This window comes from Sinocyclocheilus grahami, unplaced genomic scaffold (assembly GCF_001515645.1).
Source record: "Sinocyclocheilus grahami isolate Dianchi unplaced genomic scaffold, SAMN03320097.WGS_v1.1 scaffold805.1, whole genome shotgun sequence".
Taxonomy (NCBI): domain Eukaryota; kingdom Metazoa; phylum Chordata; class Actinopteri; order Cypriniformes; family Cyprinidae; genus Sinocyclocheilus; species Sinocyclocheilus grahami.
This window is the reverse complement of record NW_015505984.1, coordinates 202,847-221,161: the sequence shown is the minus strand read 5'-3', so window position 1 is coordinate 221,161 and position 18,315 is coordinate 202,847. Positions and strand designations below refer to the sequence as shown.

The following is an 18,315-nucleotide window of genomic DNA, read 5'->3' as shown; positions in this document are numbered from 1 at the left end:
GAGGACGCTGCAAATCACGTTAGATTGTTGCAATTTCCTCCTCGTCTCAGTGGCCCGGCCGTTGCAAAATTGGCCTTATTGTTAAACTTAATTTCCTAAAGCTCTCGGTAGACTTTGACTTGCTCACCCCGCACCTGCTAAAGATTTCCTTATCCAGAAACAAGCGGCTCATTGGGGTCAGCTTGGAGTATCATAATCAGTGGTAATTGTAGTAATATGACAGGAGGATTGTGGGAAGAGGACAAATCAAGTGTCTTCCGGTTTTTGATAGTTTCTGTGTGATAGTTGGAGTATCTTTTACGTTCATTTAAGTCCTTATGCTTCTCTTAAAATGTGAACAGATGCACAGACATTTGAATTCTGATGAGCTGATAATAATGAATTTTATTATTGTTTAAACCTAGAATCATTTTTTATTTATATTTATACTTTTTTCAGGAAAAAATCTGAGAGAGTCATCCTGAATGGCCTGAGGGGGAGTAAATTAATAGCAAATGTTCATGTTCTGGGTGATCAATCCCTCCACAAGACCCTCTTTTGTCTTTTTGAGGTTGCTGTAAATATGAAGATGATCGCAAGGACCTTGTTGGCGTATATGATTGTGTTCGAAACCCCGGTCTTGTTATCATAAGAGCAGGTGCTTCACTTGTATGTAGATGCTGGTTTAGAGCGTAAACGTCGCAGATGTTTACCTGAACATGTTGCTTACATTGATTTCTCAAATTACAGCCACTCAGGACATTATCCAGCACCGGGATCCCCCATAATTGGCTCTTTCAGAACTAAAGTGCGTGTGATACCAAAATGTTCCTCTTTACCCTTTCAGATAAGCCTCAATCAGCAGTTGAAAGGTGGCTATCTTAAAACAAGATGGGCGACAAGTGATGCTCTCTCCGCTTTCCTAAATGCCACTGATGGGCTGCCATTTTTTGCACCTGCATTTTTCTAATTCTCAGCCTAATGGAGCTCTTTTTTTTTTCGTTTTTTAATATAAGCCCCAAAAGGTTTTTTTCTCCGTTGATTATGGTGTTAGTCATCTAACTGCGTCTGTGACCCGAGCCTCCTATTATAGGAGTCTCTCCATATGGAGGCGGCACAAACATGTTATTGGAAGCGTTTCGAAAGTCTTGCAGCTGTTAATGCAAGAAAAACAGTCTGAAAAAAAATAATGCATAGGGAGAAAGACAAGTATGTTTTTCCTCTGTTACGATAAATTATTGATAACATATCTGCCATAAAATGAAAATAAATAACGTGTATATATATATATATATATGTAATTTTTATTCATATTTAAAATATACATAAATACAGGAACATAAAATATAATAAATAAATATATTTCAAATGTATACCTCTTCTAAGAAAAATATTAAAATGCAATAATAAAAATAATAAAATGTGGTTGATATTAAAAATCTATACTTTTTTCGTACAAGTTACCTGCTATTGTATTATTTTATTATAATTTATTATTTTATTTATATATGTTTACATTATAAATATACACACACACACACACACAAACAATAACATTATAATTAATATAATAAGATTAATATCATATAATTTTTTTAGGAAAAAGTACAGATTTAAGGTGTAAAAAGTTACCTCATGTATTACAATATACATTTAATTATTTTATTATTCTTATTTTATATTTAATAAAAAAAATATTATATTATTTATTATTGAATATATAATTAGATTTTTAACCAATAATCGTAATGAAATGTGCAAAATATATTAGGCCTATTATTAAAATATATGTATTAAAGTTACCTGTTATTGTTCTTTTTTTGTTTGTTTTTTTATTAATGTAATAATAATGTGAACTATAACCTCAATACATCACTCACGGCTAGTTTTTTGGTCCTTCGTCTTGAAGTACATCTGTCACCCTTCACATTTTAGCCCTTCTCAACTAACGATGCACCGAAATAAAAATTCTTGGCCGAAGCCGAACAAAATGAAACACTGGGCCGAAGGCCGAATACCGAACACAGAGTTTTTTTCCCCCATGTATTTTGCCAATTTTTTTTCCCCACCATTGCATGAATTAAAAAGACAAAATGTACTTTTTACTGTTTTGTCTTGCTTTTCAAAGAAAAAAATCAATTACAAAACAACAATTTAAAAATATTTAACACTGAACATTTTTACCATTCTAGCAGACTCTATACCAATAAAGCACAATTTAACTTAAAATTAATAAGTTAGTAAAATAATAATTTTTGGCCATCAGACCCCCTTCTTGAATCAGGCATGTATTTTTTCTTTTTTTACTGTTCAATTAAAAGCAGCCTTGCTGAGAAGAGACTTCTTTTAAAACATTAGAAAATATTTCAGATCCTATGTGTGACTGTTATAATAAATGTATTAAAACAGAGCTGTTGTAATGATTATTATCATTATTATTGTCTTACTTTGTTTTATTTTACAGAACAACAGTAAAATGACAATACTAACATTTATGAATGTTGATAAGAGTTCTTTTTCTCAACTTTTATTTTGGCGTAAACACGCAGGAAGACCTCAATGCTTCTTTTTGTTGACAACAGATTTATAAATGAGTCTCATTACGAATACGTCGTATGTATCGCATTGTCACATGCCTTGTAAAAATTCATTGTAAATTGCCTTGTAAAGACTGTATCAGCGCAGATTTTCCTCGGGCTTTGAACCCTGGTTAACAAGCAGATCTGCTGCGAGCTCGTGCAGCGCTGTCAGAATACATGCAATGCGCGTGTGTATTAGAAAACGTAACGTTCTGCAGTTTATTTACTAATTTCACGATTTCAATCATCATACAGTAACTAAAAACAACCACCCCTTCTTCTTCTCATCGAAGACATGCGATGCAGCACTAAACAGTCTCTCGCTGTCGCTGCTTGTAATGATTTTTGTGTCTTTCTCCGACAGTTTAAACGCTTCCACACTGCTGACGTGTGTGCTGCATAATAAAGAGTGCGCGCCTCTCACTCTGCACTGGTTGCTATTTGATCGCGTCATATCATTGTTCGGTACAATTTATTCGGTCTTTTCGCTTATTCATAATAATTGAACATTCGGTGCATCCCTATTCTCAACTCTTTTACTCTTGTTTAAAGGACTGATCGAGGACTTTTGGCCTTTTGCTTGTTTTGGTCATTCAGTTTAGTGTTTACAGTGTAAAGAAGCAAAGCCAGGGCTGAAATAGTGAGCAATTTAGATCTATCTTTTTAGATAGTTAAATCGCAAAGATTATTTTCATGATTATTCATACAGACCTACAAGAAAAAATGCATGTCCTTAACAACATGCTCTAGCCCATTTTATAATTAATTTGTCACTGCGCATTTATTTTTGTAGTTTTGCATTTTTGTTAACGTTAAATATTTTATTCATTATTTAATAAAAATATTTTTATAATGTTTAAAATAATATTTAGAAATCAACTATTTCAAACTTAAAACCTTCAAACTTCAAGCTTTTAAAAATACTTTTAAAAAATGTTTGCCAGGATTTCTCAAGCCAACAAAGTTCCTCTTGATAAACATTTTTATTTAGTTAAATATTTTATTCATTATTTCAGAAATGTTATTTAAAATTTTTTAATTTATACAGTTTTTACAAATGTAATTGTTTATTTTATTTATATTTTATTTTATAATTTCTATGTTATTATATAACATTTTACTTTTTATTATTTTTTATAATATTTTTATATTATTTTTATAATATCCCAATATAGGAGTCACTTTTAATTACCCCAAAATCAATGACAATATTATGAAAAAATTTCATAATGCAGAAAATCCTGAATATTGTTCCCTCTATATAGAGAAAGTAAAAATGAATGATTTTTTATTTTTTTTTGCCTGAAATGTCAGTGTCTGTCTCCTGCAGAAGGACATGCTTAAAATCTCACCGGAGCAGTTCCACCGGGCTCACGGTTCAAAGAACCATGATGTTTTTGATGTCTTGTTTTTGCTCTACCAAACAATTATGACCAATACTAACAAAAGTGGCGAACCTCTGTGCGTTTGTGTTGTGCAAGTTGAGCTTTCATGACTTCAGAATGAAACAGAAAGTCCTCAGGCTTCATCCTCTCCACTCTCTGGAACTTCGCTTCAAGTGTGTTTATCCGCACCCGAGATTCAGGGGCTCGCCTGCCTGCCCATGGGCGGTTAAATAATTAATTTGCCGTGCGTGCCTGACCGTTTGATCATCTCCTCATATCTGTGCGCTTTCTGGATTTTAGCATGTTCCCCCTAGAGAGCCTCTTCTCATGTCTTGTTGTGTCAAGCTTGACCTACTGCCCTGCAGAGAGAAAAAAGTGAGCGCCAGCGGAGGCCCGCCGGGAAGAGACGAGGTAGACAGCATCATAATTTGACGAGCCAAGAACAAACTGTGCTGGGTTCTGAGGGGAAAAAAATGACAATTTTTTTATTTTCTAAAACTAGCGTAATCCACAAAGAACAAGCAGTAATGGTAGAAAAGATGACAGCTCCTGCGCTCCAGAAGCTGGAATAGCTAGGTCACGATCTATCGTCAGCGACTGTCAGGCCTGCATGTCGTTAGCTTACAGCTGGCATGTCTTACGGGAAACGTGCGTAGGGTTTTGGATGCTTCACCTGACAAGGAGCTTTCAAATCAAGGCAGAGTCGCAGGTACTTTATTATTCATTGGGCAATAAATGATTCAGAGTGGCGTTGACGTGCACATTGTCTATGGTGTAATTACCGGCGTGCTGAAAAACAGCCACTTTCCATTTGCACTGATGCATGACGGCCCCCGTTTCTTGTCGACATCTCTATCGTAGCAGAACGGGTCACGAGCCCACTCCAGTCATAGTCCCTTCGCTCGCTATTTTACATTCGAATGCACTGCGAGTAACTGTTAAATTGCGTGTGTGGGTTTGTGTTCAATCACTCGGTAATTTAATGTAATTGATTTGTTGTTACAGTGGCCTTGTGACGAACTGGGTTAGCTTCACTTTACCTGCACTCACTGTTCACTATAGCTTGCTAGCAGCATGCTACTCTTACTATTTCTGCAGTACGAAAAATTTTTGTATGGCATGCTAAAATGTGTAAAAAACACTGTATGAGGCTATTTTCCCACAATGCAATGCGCTCAACTTGACCGTGCATTTCCAGTATGAACGGGAAGGGATATCAGCTGTCATTATCTCTTTCTTGCCTCTTTTGACCAGTCTGGCAAAATGTAAGGTGTTTTGATGACAAAAAAAGCTGAATGCTAATCTTATTTTGCTTGTTTTCTTTTTCTTTAGCTCCACCCAGGTTCACAAAAGTACCTGTCGATATGATCGGCGTCTCCGGAGGTGTTGTATCCTTCGTATGCCAAGCCACAGGTGACCCCAAGCCAAGAGTAACCTGGAATAAGAAAGGAAAGAGGGTGAACTCTCAACGCGTCGAGGTGAGACTTAGCGTGCTAGCACTTATTCAGTATATCAGTTGAATAATCAGCCGTTTCTATGGTATTTCTCACAAAATGCCATTAAAAAGACATCTGGAACTGTTTTTTGGGTCAATCTGAAGTGTTTACATAGCATACATGTCTTAGCTTCTGTGGGTTTTAGCCTGTGTCTTATATTCCTTTCTTGTTTGCTGTGTTCTTTTGTCATAACACAGCTGGCAGCTGTAGTGTTGATCAATGTTTAGTGTATCTTAATTAAAACTAGCTCTGTATTTAACCACGCTGTCACTATTCAACAAAGATGAAAAACTTCCCTTAAAAAACAAAGATGAACACAAAAATAAGTTGGCGGTTCCGATCCACTCGTCGGCATGAACCCAAGAGTATGCTCAAATTATCATCTTGGTTGCATTGAAAAGTCATTTCATGAGGGGTTTGAATTAATTCATTTCCCCGAAGGCTTTGCTTTGATATTGATCTACACACACTTAGGACAGTGTGGTATCACTGGACTGCTTCTCATTATCGTAGCCTTGAAAACTCACCCTCCAAAAAAGCGAAGAGAGTTTTGCCACTGGCTTAAAAAAAGAGCCTCGTTCCTCTTTGTCATTCCCTATTGATTCGAGCGACTGTTTCGCTACAATGACATCAAATGCGAAGGCACCGCAGGAGCCTAATTAACTCTCTCGCATAATTTGAGCTCACAGCAACATCTAGACGTTAAAGGACATTTTGGCGCCTTAAAATATGAGCACAACAATTTTTTGTCAGAATTAATTGATGTAAACATGAAAAGGGCTATGGTTAAGGGTCAAAAGTTGGGGGTGCTGGTTGATCAATCCAAAACTTTTCAGCAGGGAAGTTGCATGTCATTTTCTAAGACCGTTCCCCCTACAGCAACTAGGAATTAAGTGCCTTGCTCTCAAGGCACTCGGTAACTCTCCAATTCTGGGATTGAATTCACAGTCTTTGTGTCTTCAGGCCAGATTTTTAACTGCCAGCCTACTTTTAATGACATTTTACCATGAAACATTTCAATGTAATATACCAACTCAATCTTTGTCCTCTCACACAGACAGTAGAGTTTGACGAAGGTGCGGGAGCCGTCCTAAGAATCCAGCCTCTCCGAGCGCCTCGAGACGAGAACATCTACGAATGTGTGGCAGAGAACAGCGAAGGCGAAATCAGTGTCCAGGCTAAGCTGTCAATTATCAGAGGTAAGACTAAAGGTTGACCTTTTTTTTTTTTTTTTTTTGTGAACCAACCATTAATGTCCGGAGTTTCCAATCCTGCCCCAAGAAGGCCACTGTCATGTTAAGTTCATCTACCTGGAAGTTTCTACACTACAAAATCTGTCACTGCAATGGTACCCTTTCAACAAGTACACCCTTTTACCTTACTTACCCCTAAAAGGTGCCTTAGCACCTTAAAGATACATATTTATACCTAAATGGTACCTTTTATAAGGGTACCATTCCAGTAACAACTTTTGTACCTTTTTTCGGAGAGTGTAGTGATCCTGAAGACCTTGATTATTTAGTTCAGGTGTGTTTAATTAGGGCTGGCGTTAAACACTTCTGGAAGTTTACCCTCCAGGAGCAGGGTTGGATCTCCCTGCTTTAAGTGTCCCCCCCCCGCCAGTTTTCGGGACCCACCTCCCAAAATGTTTTAGATATGTCTCTATTCAACACACTAAGAAACTGATGAGTTGAATCAGATGTTTTAATTAGTGAGACGTCTAAAACATTCTGGAAGGTGGGTCCCCAAGACTGGAGTTGAGAAACACTGCCCTACAGGACCATCTCGGCAAATGAGGAAACTGACCAGCGTTCTCTGGTTAACTTGAATGTGACACAATCTTACTGCTGCAGAAACTCTAAATCCGTCCTAGCCAATCACAGAACCTCTGTCGTCCTCACCATCGAGTTATCCGGTTGTTCCCCGTGCGCTGAGATCTAGCCATCTGCCTCGTCAATGCCAAGCGCTGGAGCAGGCAGCTTGCAGGCTTCTTCCTGGGCCTGAACCCAAGCCGAGGGTTTTTGTAGGCAGCCCAGTTTTACATGAAAATCCTGGCTTTGGCAAGACCCATGCGGCTCAGGAAGGAACACAGGCGGTAGCACAAGGGGGAAAAAAACGGCTGCTGCCCCCTTCACTCTCTCATCCCCATCTGCTGTGGGCTCGCAATTACATTGAACCTCATCAGTAGAGCAAGCCCCATACACACTCATACAAAGGACGACACATGTGTCCGCACATTCCCAAAAGAGAGCGCCTCTGCTCCTGAACGTCTGCGCGGACATTAATCAAAATCAATTAAACTGTCCACTATTCCAGCTGCTATTTGTGGTCTCCAGCGGGTTCTTCTTTCATTTTGTCCCTGGCCAACTTCTGAAACTAGTGACTTCATTAAGTACCCAGTCACCTTGCCGTCTTCAGGGTGTGTCCGCTCGCCTGCGGCAGAGAAAACACGGGAAGGCTTTGCTGTAAATCTGCCGGTGCTCTTTCCAGGGGCTTAGGTTTGTTTTTAGCTGCCTTCTGGCTGCCCACAAGAGCGGTGAGCAGAATGCTTAAGATGTGCCATCTGCTTTTCCACCGTGTCGCAGAGTCCTCTGAGAGTCCTTGGAGGAGTCTCGGAGAAAACCGAGGCAAAGACACCTGCAGCCGTCGCTGCTGCTTCTCCTCCGTGTCTCTAAGGGCGTTGAACCCTCGCTTCCCCTCCTCCGCTTTCTTCTCTTGTAGCCTCGCTGTTTTTATATTCAATCTGACCCTGGCTTTCAGCCCTTCTTGGCAGTCTTGTCCACCAGCGACCCAGAGCTAACACTTCATAGAATCCAACACCAACAGCAGCCCAGGTTTTGCCATCTGCTCGCTTCCTGCGAGGTGTCAGACGCTCACACGCTTATTTACACATTCAGGTGTGCCTGGCCTTAGCTTGCCCCTGGTCATGCTGTGAGAGCGCTAGGTTCAGAGTGCTGGCCAACAAAAGATCAGAGCGGGAACGCTGGACCGCACAGCCACGGGTAACCATCGTGCAACCCGAAATCCAAAGGTGTCAGACCACCTTCCCGAAACATTAGCTCTTTTCCCAAAACTTCTGGGTTTTTTAGACAACATCATAGGCTAACTCCAGATGTGAAGGCTTTTGTGAAAGTTGGCTAGTTTTAGCAGCAGCGCAGACTGTATTATGTGGATAAGGCAATCCCAGAATGCACTGCGCTAGGCTTAGTGGAAAAAAAAGACCAATAGCTTTATATTTTAACCAATATTTGCATCTACGGTCTATTTTTAATCTCATTAGAGTGTTGTGTGTTTAGCATAGCAATATGTTAGCAAAAAACTGTTGTAATATGTTAGTTGTAAAGTGGTTAGGGTCATACATGCACTCTTTTACCTTCTCTTTATTTGTGCTATGTATTTTTAAACGTATTTAAGTGTTGTGCTGTTAGGTTAGCAACATGTTAGCAAGAAACATTTGTAATATGTTATACAATTAATATTGTAATATTGAATATAAATCAGTCTGGATTAGGGTTACAAGTGTACTATTTTCCTTAGTATTTGTGTGTTATGTATTTTTATGCTGCTTAGTGCTGTTTAGCTTAGCAACCTGTTAGCCAAAAACTCTTGTACTCTGTTGTGGATTGATAAAACTGATACAAATGCTAGGTTTAGGCTTACAAGTGCACTATTTTACCTAATATGTTTGTGTACTGGATATTTTAAGCTTATTAGAGTGTTGTGCTGTTAGCTTAACAGCATTCTAGACAAAAACTCTTAATAATCTGTTGTGGATTGATAAAATGATTACAAATAGTTAGGTTTAAGGCTGTGAGTGCACTATTTAAGCTAATATTTTGTGTGTGCTATGTATTTTGATGCTTATTAGAGTGTTGTGCTTTTAGCTTAGCAGCACGATGATTAACAACTTTTGTATTCTGTTCGATGGATAGATTAATTTGATAAAGGTAGTTATGTTTAGGCTTAAAAGTGTGCTAATTTACCTAATAATTACGTGTGGTGTGTAGCTATGTGCTTATTATGGTGTTGTGCTGTTAGCTTAGCAACATGCTTATGCGAAACTCATTTATAGTCGATTGGTAAGTTGGGCCTTTTGTGTGAGAAGCTCCATTTGAGTTGCTGCCTATGAAGAATGTCCTAAATCAGTGCTTAGCTCTTTCCCCGCCATTGACGAGTTATCTCGTCTTTTACAAGAAAGCGCAAAGACGAGTTTTTACAGCTTTCCGTGTTTTCACTGTTATACACTCGGGGGTGCTATTACGCATCTTCTGAACGAGTACAAAACCTCCCGAACAAAAACACACGTGAACAGGACGGAGAAACGAGCGATCTCTTATGTAAACAGATGCATATGAAAAATATCAGCAATAGACAGCATATAAATGAAAACTGCATAATGTTACGGAGTAAAATGTTGATGTCTGTGCAAGCTTTGGAGGTGTTGATGGAAGCGATTTACTGGATTTATGCTTTGATAATCGTACTGAATATTATCCAGATGTAGTTTTTGATAAAAATTTGATTTTCTCACCTTTTTGCTCAAAATAATGCATTTTTTATGAAACCTACCTATATTCACGTGTTGATAAAAAAGACTGATTTAAGCTAGAATAAAACTGAATTTTTTTTGTTTAAAAGTAGAGGCTCTGATCTTTATTTTGGCGTATTGCATATTCAAATATTCATACAGCAAAATATACTGGAGGCCATCAAAATTTAGTGAAAATCATCAAAATCGCTGGCGGTGGCTGGCAACTTTTTTCAAAAATGCTGGCGGGGAAAGAGTTAATTAGAAGGTAGAAGCCTAAGTAGACAGTGTTCTTATCTTTTTGTCAGTTTGCCTTGCTTTCTTCACCTCTTCGCATCTCTAATCTCATCCTACACTTCCAGAGTTCATGCTGTGACCTCAAACTCTGGACGCAGGTACTCGTTAGCACTGCAGAGCGCCAGAGAGGATGATCTCACACCGCAGCCCATGCCCGTTTGATCAGACACGTTTAATTGGCCGCTACCCTGCAGGGCGAGCCGCGTTTGTTCTGCCGCTCCTCGCACGGTTTTAATTGGACTGCTCTGACTCCGGTGCTCGGAATGGCTAATAAAATGGCTTTTATTAGCCATTTTTTCAATCACAGCTTTCGCTCCGCCATCTCCAAATTCGTCCCTCTCTCGTTTGTCCCACTCAAGCACAGTTTGAGGAGTCTTCATGTCACTTTTCTCTCTCGGCGTCTAGTTTGAAGTGTCGTTGCTCAGCACTTTGTGGATCCACACAGCCGAGTTCGATTCATGACTCATCCATTCTGAAACCTCATCGTCTCGCAGGTTTCTAAAGCTCTCAGTTTAGATCCGGCTGCTGTGCAGAAATCAGCTCAGTCTATAGCATCATCTCACTCCTCTGTCAACCTTGTCATCCATCTCTGTTCTTTTTCCCACAGCTCTTTCTGCCTTTTTGCAAGTTTCTCCCCCACTTTCCACGGAGATTTAAATACATAAATTTTAATAATAATAATATAATTTATTATAATGAATTAAATTAATATATTAAATAATAGAGAGTGTGTGTGTATAGAGGAGTTATGTATACATAATTTGAAAATATTCTAAATATTTAAATTTATTTTTATATAGAATGTATTCAGTTTATTGAATTTGTTTAATAACATAAAAGTATAAATTAATTATATAATAATAATAATTAGTGCTGTCAAATTGATTATTTGCGATTATTTGCATAAAAAAGTTTGTTTAATATATGTATGTACTGTGTATATTTGTATGCATATATAAATACACACACATACATGTGTGTGTGTGTGTGTATATATATATATATATATAGTAATACTAAGTTAAATTAATATAACTATTAAATTATTATTTACATAATTTTCTTTTATATAATTATTGTCTGTGTATTTTGGCCGATACCGTAAATGTTTATATATATATATTTATATATATACGTATATATATATAATACCAATGAAATTTATAGAAAAAAATAATTTACACTTTACAATAATAAAATGCGATAGGTGTCATGAACAATACATCTACAAACAATAATAATAATTTCTACATTTCAAGTTGTATATATTAACTTCAGTTTGTGCATTATGAACAAACATGAATGGACGTAGATTAATAAACGCTGTAAAAATATTGTTTATTGTTAGATCATGATACCTAATGCATTGACTAATTAACAAATAGTTAAATTGAATCTTTCTGTAAAGCAGTTTATAGTAACTTCTAATCGTAAAGCAGCTTGAAATGGCATAAAGATGCTCAGTCAATTCTCTTTGGATATTGAGTTAAAGCTTTTAAGCTGATAAGACTCATTAACATAGTATTTGTGGTCCGGTTGTGAGTGTTTGCCGGTTTCCGCAGCTACAAGATGGTTCCACGTCTCTCCACATACCTGATAAACCGCAACACTGGATGCCCAGCCCAGGGGGATTGTGGGTATTATCCTCAGTGTGCTCTTAAAGCCCCGCCACGAGTGATTTGTAGTAAAAGAGCACAGCTGATTAGCGTTCCTGCTGTTCTCCGGCGGAAATGCCACGTCCAGCAGGGAAAGTGTGTTATAAAACATCAGAGCGCCGGAGGCCGTGACTTCCACAGTGTGTGTCTGCGATTGAGACGAGAGCTGAGCCTGCATTAATGTGCTTTCCTCTGTTTTAGCATCCAGTTCCCGGTTGTTGTGTCGTGTCTTTAAGGTCCAGCAAACGCCGTCCGTCTCTTGATCGTCCTCTCAGAATAATCTCTCTGTCTATGGCTGATCCGCGTTCACTCAGTATGAGCCGGTAATTAACGTTGGCCTGTGTTAGCAGAGTCCAGTTACACACACAAAAATGTTTAGGAGCAGATTTTTTTACCTGTTTTTACCAGTATTTGTGTAATATGCATAATGTACTGTTATGCCATTATTGTAGTAACCTGTTAAGAGAAAGCATGAAAATTGTTTTGTGTAAGCCATTTATTGTTTAATAATTTAATCTATTATATTATATTATTTATATGTTTAAAATTACACAATATAATATGTATTCTTTTTTACTTATTAAAATAGTATTTTATTTATTCGGTAACAATTACTATTATTACAATTATTACAATTACTACAATTTAACTTTTTAATAGTTTTGTATTTAATGTAGTTTTGTATTTATTTTTTTAGTTTTGACATTTTTATGCCATTTATGCCAGGGTAAAATGGACTAAATATTGACTTTGTATAATTATATATAATTACTTTTTTTATACATAATTTTATTAAAAAAATTTAAGTAAATTTGACATTTTCATAATTTTGCACATTTTTGTTGACAAATGATATACCATATTCGGATGAAGAGGACTAAAATACTGCATTAATGAGCATTTTAATGTAAAAACGAATGAATATGTCATTGAAATATTGACTTGTATCACTTTAATGTTTGTCATCTGAATTGTACTTTAAAAAATATATATTTCTTGAAAGTTAGATAATGGTAAACGGACAAAATATTGAAATTCTATATTTATATAATTTTAATATTTCTTTTCCACGTCTCTCCACATACCTGATAAACCGCAACACTGGATGCCCAGCCCAGGGGGATTGTGGTTATTATCCTCAGTGTGCTCTTAAAGCCCCGCCACGAGTGATTTGTAGTAAAAGAGCACAGCTGATTAGCGTTCCTGCTGTTCTCCGGCGGAAATGCCACGTCCAGCAGGGAAAAGTGTGTTATAAAACATCAGAGCGCCGGAGGCCGTGACTTCCACAGTGTGTGTCTGCGATTGAGACGAGAGCTGAGCCTGCATTAATGTGCTTTCCTCTGTTTTAGCATCCAGTTCCCGGTCGTTGTGTCGTGTCTTTAAGGTCCAGCAAACGCCGTCCGTCTCTTGATCGTCCTCTCAGAATAATCTCTCTGTCTATGGCTGATCCGCGTTCACTCAGTATGAACCGGTAATTAACGTTGGCCTGTGTTAGCAGAGTCCAGTTACACACACAAAAATGTTTAGGAGCAGATTTTTTTACCTGTTTTTACCAGTATTTGTGTAATATGCATAATGTACTGTTATGCCATTATTGTAGTAACCTGTTAAGAGAAAGCATGAAAATTGTTTTGTAAGCCATTTATTGTTTAATAATTGAATCTATTATATTATATTATTTATATGTTTAAAATTACACAATATAATATGTATTCTTTTTTACTTATTAAAATAGTATTTTATTTATTCGGTAACAATTACTATTATTACAATTATTACAATTACTACAATTTAACTTTTTAATAGTTTTGTATTTAATGTAGTTTTGTATTTATTTTTTTAGTTTTGACATTTTTATGCCATTTATGCCAGGGTTAAATGGACTAAATATTGACTTTGTATAATTATATATAATTACTTTTTTTATACATAATTTAAAAAAAAAAAATTTAAGTAAATTTGACATTTTCATAATTTTGCACATTTTTGTTGACAAATGATATACCATATTAGGATGAAGAGGACTAAAATACTGCATTAATGAGCATTTTAATGTAAAAACGAATGAATATGTCATTGAAATATTGACTTGTATCACTTTAATGTTTGTCATCTGAATTGTACTTTAAAAAATATATATTTCTTGAAAGTTAGATAATGGTAAACGGACAAAATATTGAAATTCTATATTTATATAATTTTAATATTTCTTAAGTTACATTTTTTGACATGTTCATAATGTTGCACATTATTTTCAGCTAAAATGTAAAAATGTAGTCAGGGCGAAATGAGCTAAACTCTATGTATATGTCATGAATGTTGTCTAAATTTAAGGGACATTTTCCCATTCCAATTGGATTTTATCCGAAATATAAAATAATTTTTAATATTGTTTTCTAATGGGTGTTTGCATCCTCCACTGAATGACAGTAAGAAGCGATTGGACTTCAGTCTTTTGTCTCTCAGTTGTGGAGGTAATGAAGATCAGACAGTGATTGGTTTAGACCCGTGTTACACACACACAGCTGTATTTGCCCACTGCATTGTGACTGTCCGCCTCTCATAAACAAAAGCAGTTCCCATCCGCGTGCTCAGCTGCTCCCCGATGCATAATGCGTTTGTTTAGCTGCGTTAAGATCGGGCAAAATGCAAAACGGCGGTGTATTCATGCTATCCATTATCGCCATTATGGTTTCCTTTGAAAGCACGAGACAGTCGTTTAGTATCCAGCGTCTGTTTATATAGTCTTCCTGCTTTGGGACTCGATCTCACGCTGTTCCTGTAGACGACTGCCGCCGCTAGTGATGACATTTTGGTAAATTCCTGTTTGGTAAAAAAACATATAAAAATATATTTATAAATAAATTAAAAAATATAAAATGTAAATTAAATCAATGTTTGTTTATTTATTTATTTATTTGTGGTGAACAAGAAAGATCAAATATTTAGAATATACATATAGTTTATTATTAATTAATTTATTAAAAATATAAATATAAAGGTTTTTTTATATTTTATTTCATATTTATTTAAATTAAAAACATATTTAATTTAACTTTGTAAATATGCTTTATTTATTAATTAATTTGATCATGCTGATTTTTTATTGTTAATTATTTAAAAAAAATTATATATATTTTTTAATATTTATAAAATATATTATTTTTTAAATATATTTTTATTTAGTAGTTTATTAGTATTTAGATATTGTAAATATGCTTAATGTATGCTTAAAAATGTATAAATTACTTATTTTTTCATACATTTACTTGTTTATTTTTAAGAAAGGTACGTAATATTTTAAGGGTACATGTTTTTTTGTAAATATGCACGATACACGTGTAGGAAAATATTTATTTAATTATATGCAAATATATTTTATTTAAAATATATTTGCAAAAATGTCCTTGGTAACGGTCTTTATTTATTTATTTATTTATTCGTTTATTTATTCATTCATGATGAACATGTAGGAAAAAATATTTAGAATTTACATCAAATGTTTTATTGTTATTTCAGTATTCGGCGTCTCTTTATATAGCCTCCATGCTTTGGGACTCGCTCTCGCTCTGTTCTCACAGACGACTCCTGTTTACCGCTGATGATGACAAGCTGCTCACTTCCTGTTTGTTGCGGAGAGATAATTGACAGTCATGGAAATGGGGTTCACAAGCTCGCGCGGCATCAAACTTCTCCATCCGGCGTTTGATCCTCAGCGCTGCTGTCAATCAGACGTTTGTGTGACTTAAGGAGCTCCTCGAGGAACTTCACCCTGGGCTTCAGGATGGAGATTCACACTCAGCACACGCTCCGACGCCGAGAGAGGAAGCTGTTTAGGGCTGTTTAGGGCTGCTTTGATCCTGTGAACCTGAGCCGTAATCAGGCCTGATTGGCCATGGGGAGCGACGGCACGCAGAAGAGCATCAAACGCTCGTCTCTGGAGCAGAAACGTGCTCTGTTGGGGTCGCTGAGGTTGATTTGTGTCCTTCAGGCCATTTCAGACATTTTTTTTTCTAGTTCTTCACCGAAGTCGTCGTTTCTTTGTCATGTAGAGTGATTTGTTTGATAATGCAAGAAGTGAAAAACCATTAAAATGTCCTAAATTCAGTTCACTTCCCATTTTATTTTATTTTTTTATTTTATTTTATGTATTTTTTTAAGTCTTATTTTATTTTATTAGCTGTGCATGCACTTGAAAGTAGTATTTTTAAACAATCATTTTCTAAATTACCATTTATTTATTTATTAAATGTAAAAATGCTTAATGTACATGTTGAAAAAACATTAAGAATTTAAAATAATTTTTATTTAAAAAAAAAATGTATTACTTTTTTTAACTAAGCATGGGAAAAAGTCCTGAATTGATTGCTATTGCAGTGTAAAAATGACTATAGGCTTTATTTTTTTCATACTGATTTGTATGTTAACACCTGTTGAATTAATCATAGACCATTAATTTTAATTATTATTATTATTATTATTATATACTGATTTATTTTCTAACTGCTGAAGAAATGTTTAATTAATTGTCAAATATAAATTTTCATCAAAAAGCTAAAAAATACATTATTATTATTATTATTTTACAGATATATTTGTTAACTGCTAAAAAAAATAAAAAAATAAAATGTATAAAACATTTAATTGATCATAGTATATTAATTTTCATCAAAAAGCTAAAAAATATTATTATTATAATATACAGATTTTTTGCTAACTGCTATAATATATATAATATAATAATAAATATATATATATAGCCTGTTTAATTAATCATAAAATATACATTTTTAGCAAAAAGCTAGTAAAATGCTTTTAGTCAGCTAATCAGCATTCATAGCGAACATGTGGTCTTCAAATGTCAATATTTCTGGCTTATTTTGTCATTCTGCTCCTCTGTCTTAAAGGTCCCCTGAAATGCTTAGAAACACGCAGCGTTACTCTGTGTTGACGTCATTTTAGCTGAAACAGGAAGACAGGGCGGGACATATCAAGCAGCCCTGCCCCCTTTTAAAATAGCCAATAGCGTTCGTTTATATCACAGCTTGGGCTAGAGCCGTTCAGAGCCGCTGAGCTCCTTAAAGCCACATTTGACAGCCACAATCTCATCCATATTGCTATAAAATATAGCATTCTGTGTAGAATTCGAATAGCTCCGATACATTTTGTGGTCTGCGGCGACTCGCGCATGTGATCCGCTCCGTGCTATCGTGTCTCTGGACCGGAGCAGAGTGTGTGTGCGGTGCGGTGGTTAGCGGGACACAGCGCCAAACCAGACTTCTTTTTTTCCTCAATGGAAAGCATATTTACACTGTTTGAATCGTTCCCTGTCCCCTATATAGTGCACTACGTGCCATTCACTGTACAGAAAATACTAATTCTGTGGACAAGTGACCGATTTCGGCTGCGGCTTCAGCGTCTATTTTATAGTGTAGGGGGCGGGGCTTTGGATTCTAGAGAGCATTTGATTGGACAGAAAGTTTGATGAGAAGCTGAAGTACGATGTGACGTCAAAAGAATCGGAAGTGACGAACTGCAAGCTTTGAATGCTTATATCTTCTAAATGCGAATTTTGGAGCACACTGCCTTATAGATAACCTTAAGACTAACATATTGATACTAACACCCAAAAACTTTAATTTTGATTTCATGGGGACTTTAAAAACTGGATCCTGTAGCCCAACATGTGAATGTTCTCCGGCCGATGTCTTGACTCGAGTACAGATCTTGCCGAGCTGAAGTGGACTGAGCAGCAGCTGTTAATATTTAAAGAGGAGTGAGTCTGAAAGGGCGTCTCCTCAGACCGCTGCCGTTCATGCGAAACAAGCATCTGCTTCCTCCAGCGCTCAAACTTCAGCCTGAACACAGCCGGTGAGTGCCTCGCTCCAGGATCTTTACGTGAAGCGCTCACCGAAAACGTCCTTGTTTTTCCACTCCGGTGTCTGTCAGGCTCTTTGCTTTGAGTTTCACTTCCTCGAGTCCCGCCGCCTCTCAAGCTGCGTTTGCAATTAAGTGCAATTAGGCCTGTCGCAATAATCAATATATCGGCTTATCGCGCAATATACAGTGGTGTGAAAAGGTTTTTGCCCCCTTCCTGTTTTTTTTATTTTTTGCATATTTGTCACACTTAAAAGATTCAGATCATCAAACACATTTTTATATTACACAAATATAATGCAAGTAAATACAAAATGCACTTTTTAAATGATGATTTCATTTATTAAGGGAAAAAAGCTGTCCAAACCTATGTGGCCCTACGTGAAAAATGAATTGCCCTCTCCTGTTAAATCATGAAAGAACTGCAATTAACCACATTATTTTAGAAAGCTGAGTTAAATTTCACTAGCCACACCCAGGCCTGATTACTGCCAGACCTGTTGAATCAAGAAATCACTT

The 18,315-nt window shown here is 36.3% G+C and overlaps 1 protein-coding gene across 1 annotated transcript in view; it reads left to right on the top strand.

Annotated features, from left to right (window-relative positions):
* LOC107562098 (receptor-type tyrosine-protein phosphatase S-like) overlaps window positions 1-18,315 on the top strand; it is a 56,435-nt gene that overhangs the window by 12,082 nt on the left and 26,038 nt on the right. The window contains exons 2-3 of the mRNA XM_016246663.1: window positions 5,276-5,421; window positions 6,497-6,638. Coding sequence (XP_016102149.1) covers window positions 5,308-5,421; window positions 6,497-6,638 — 256 coding nt within the window. The 5' untranslated portion in view covers window positions 5,276-5,307. The remainder of the gene's footprint in view (window positions 1-5,275; window positions 5,422-6,496; window positions 6,639-18,315) is intronic.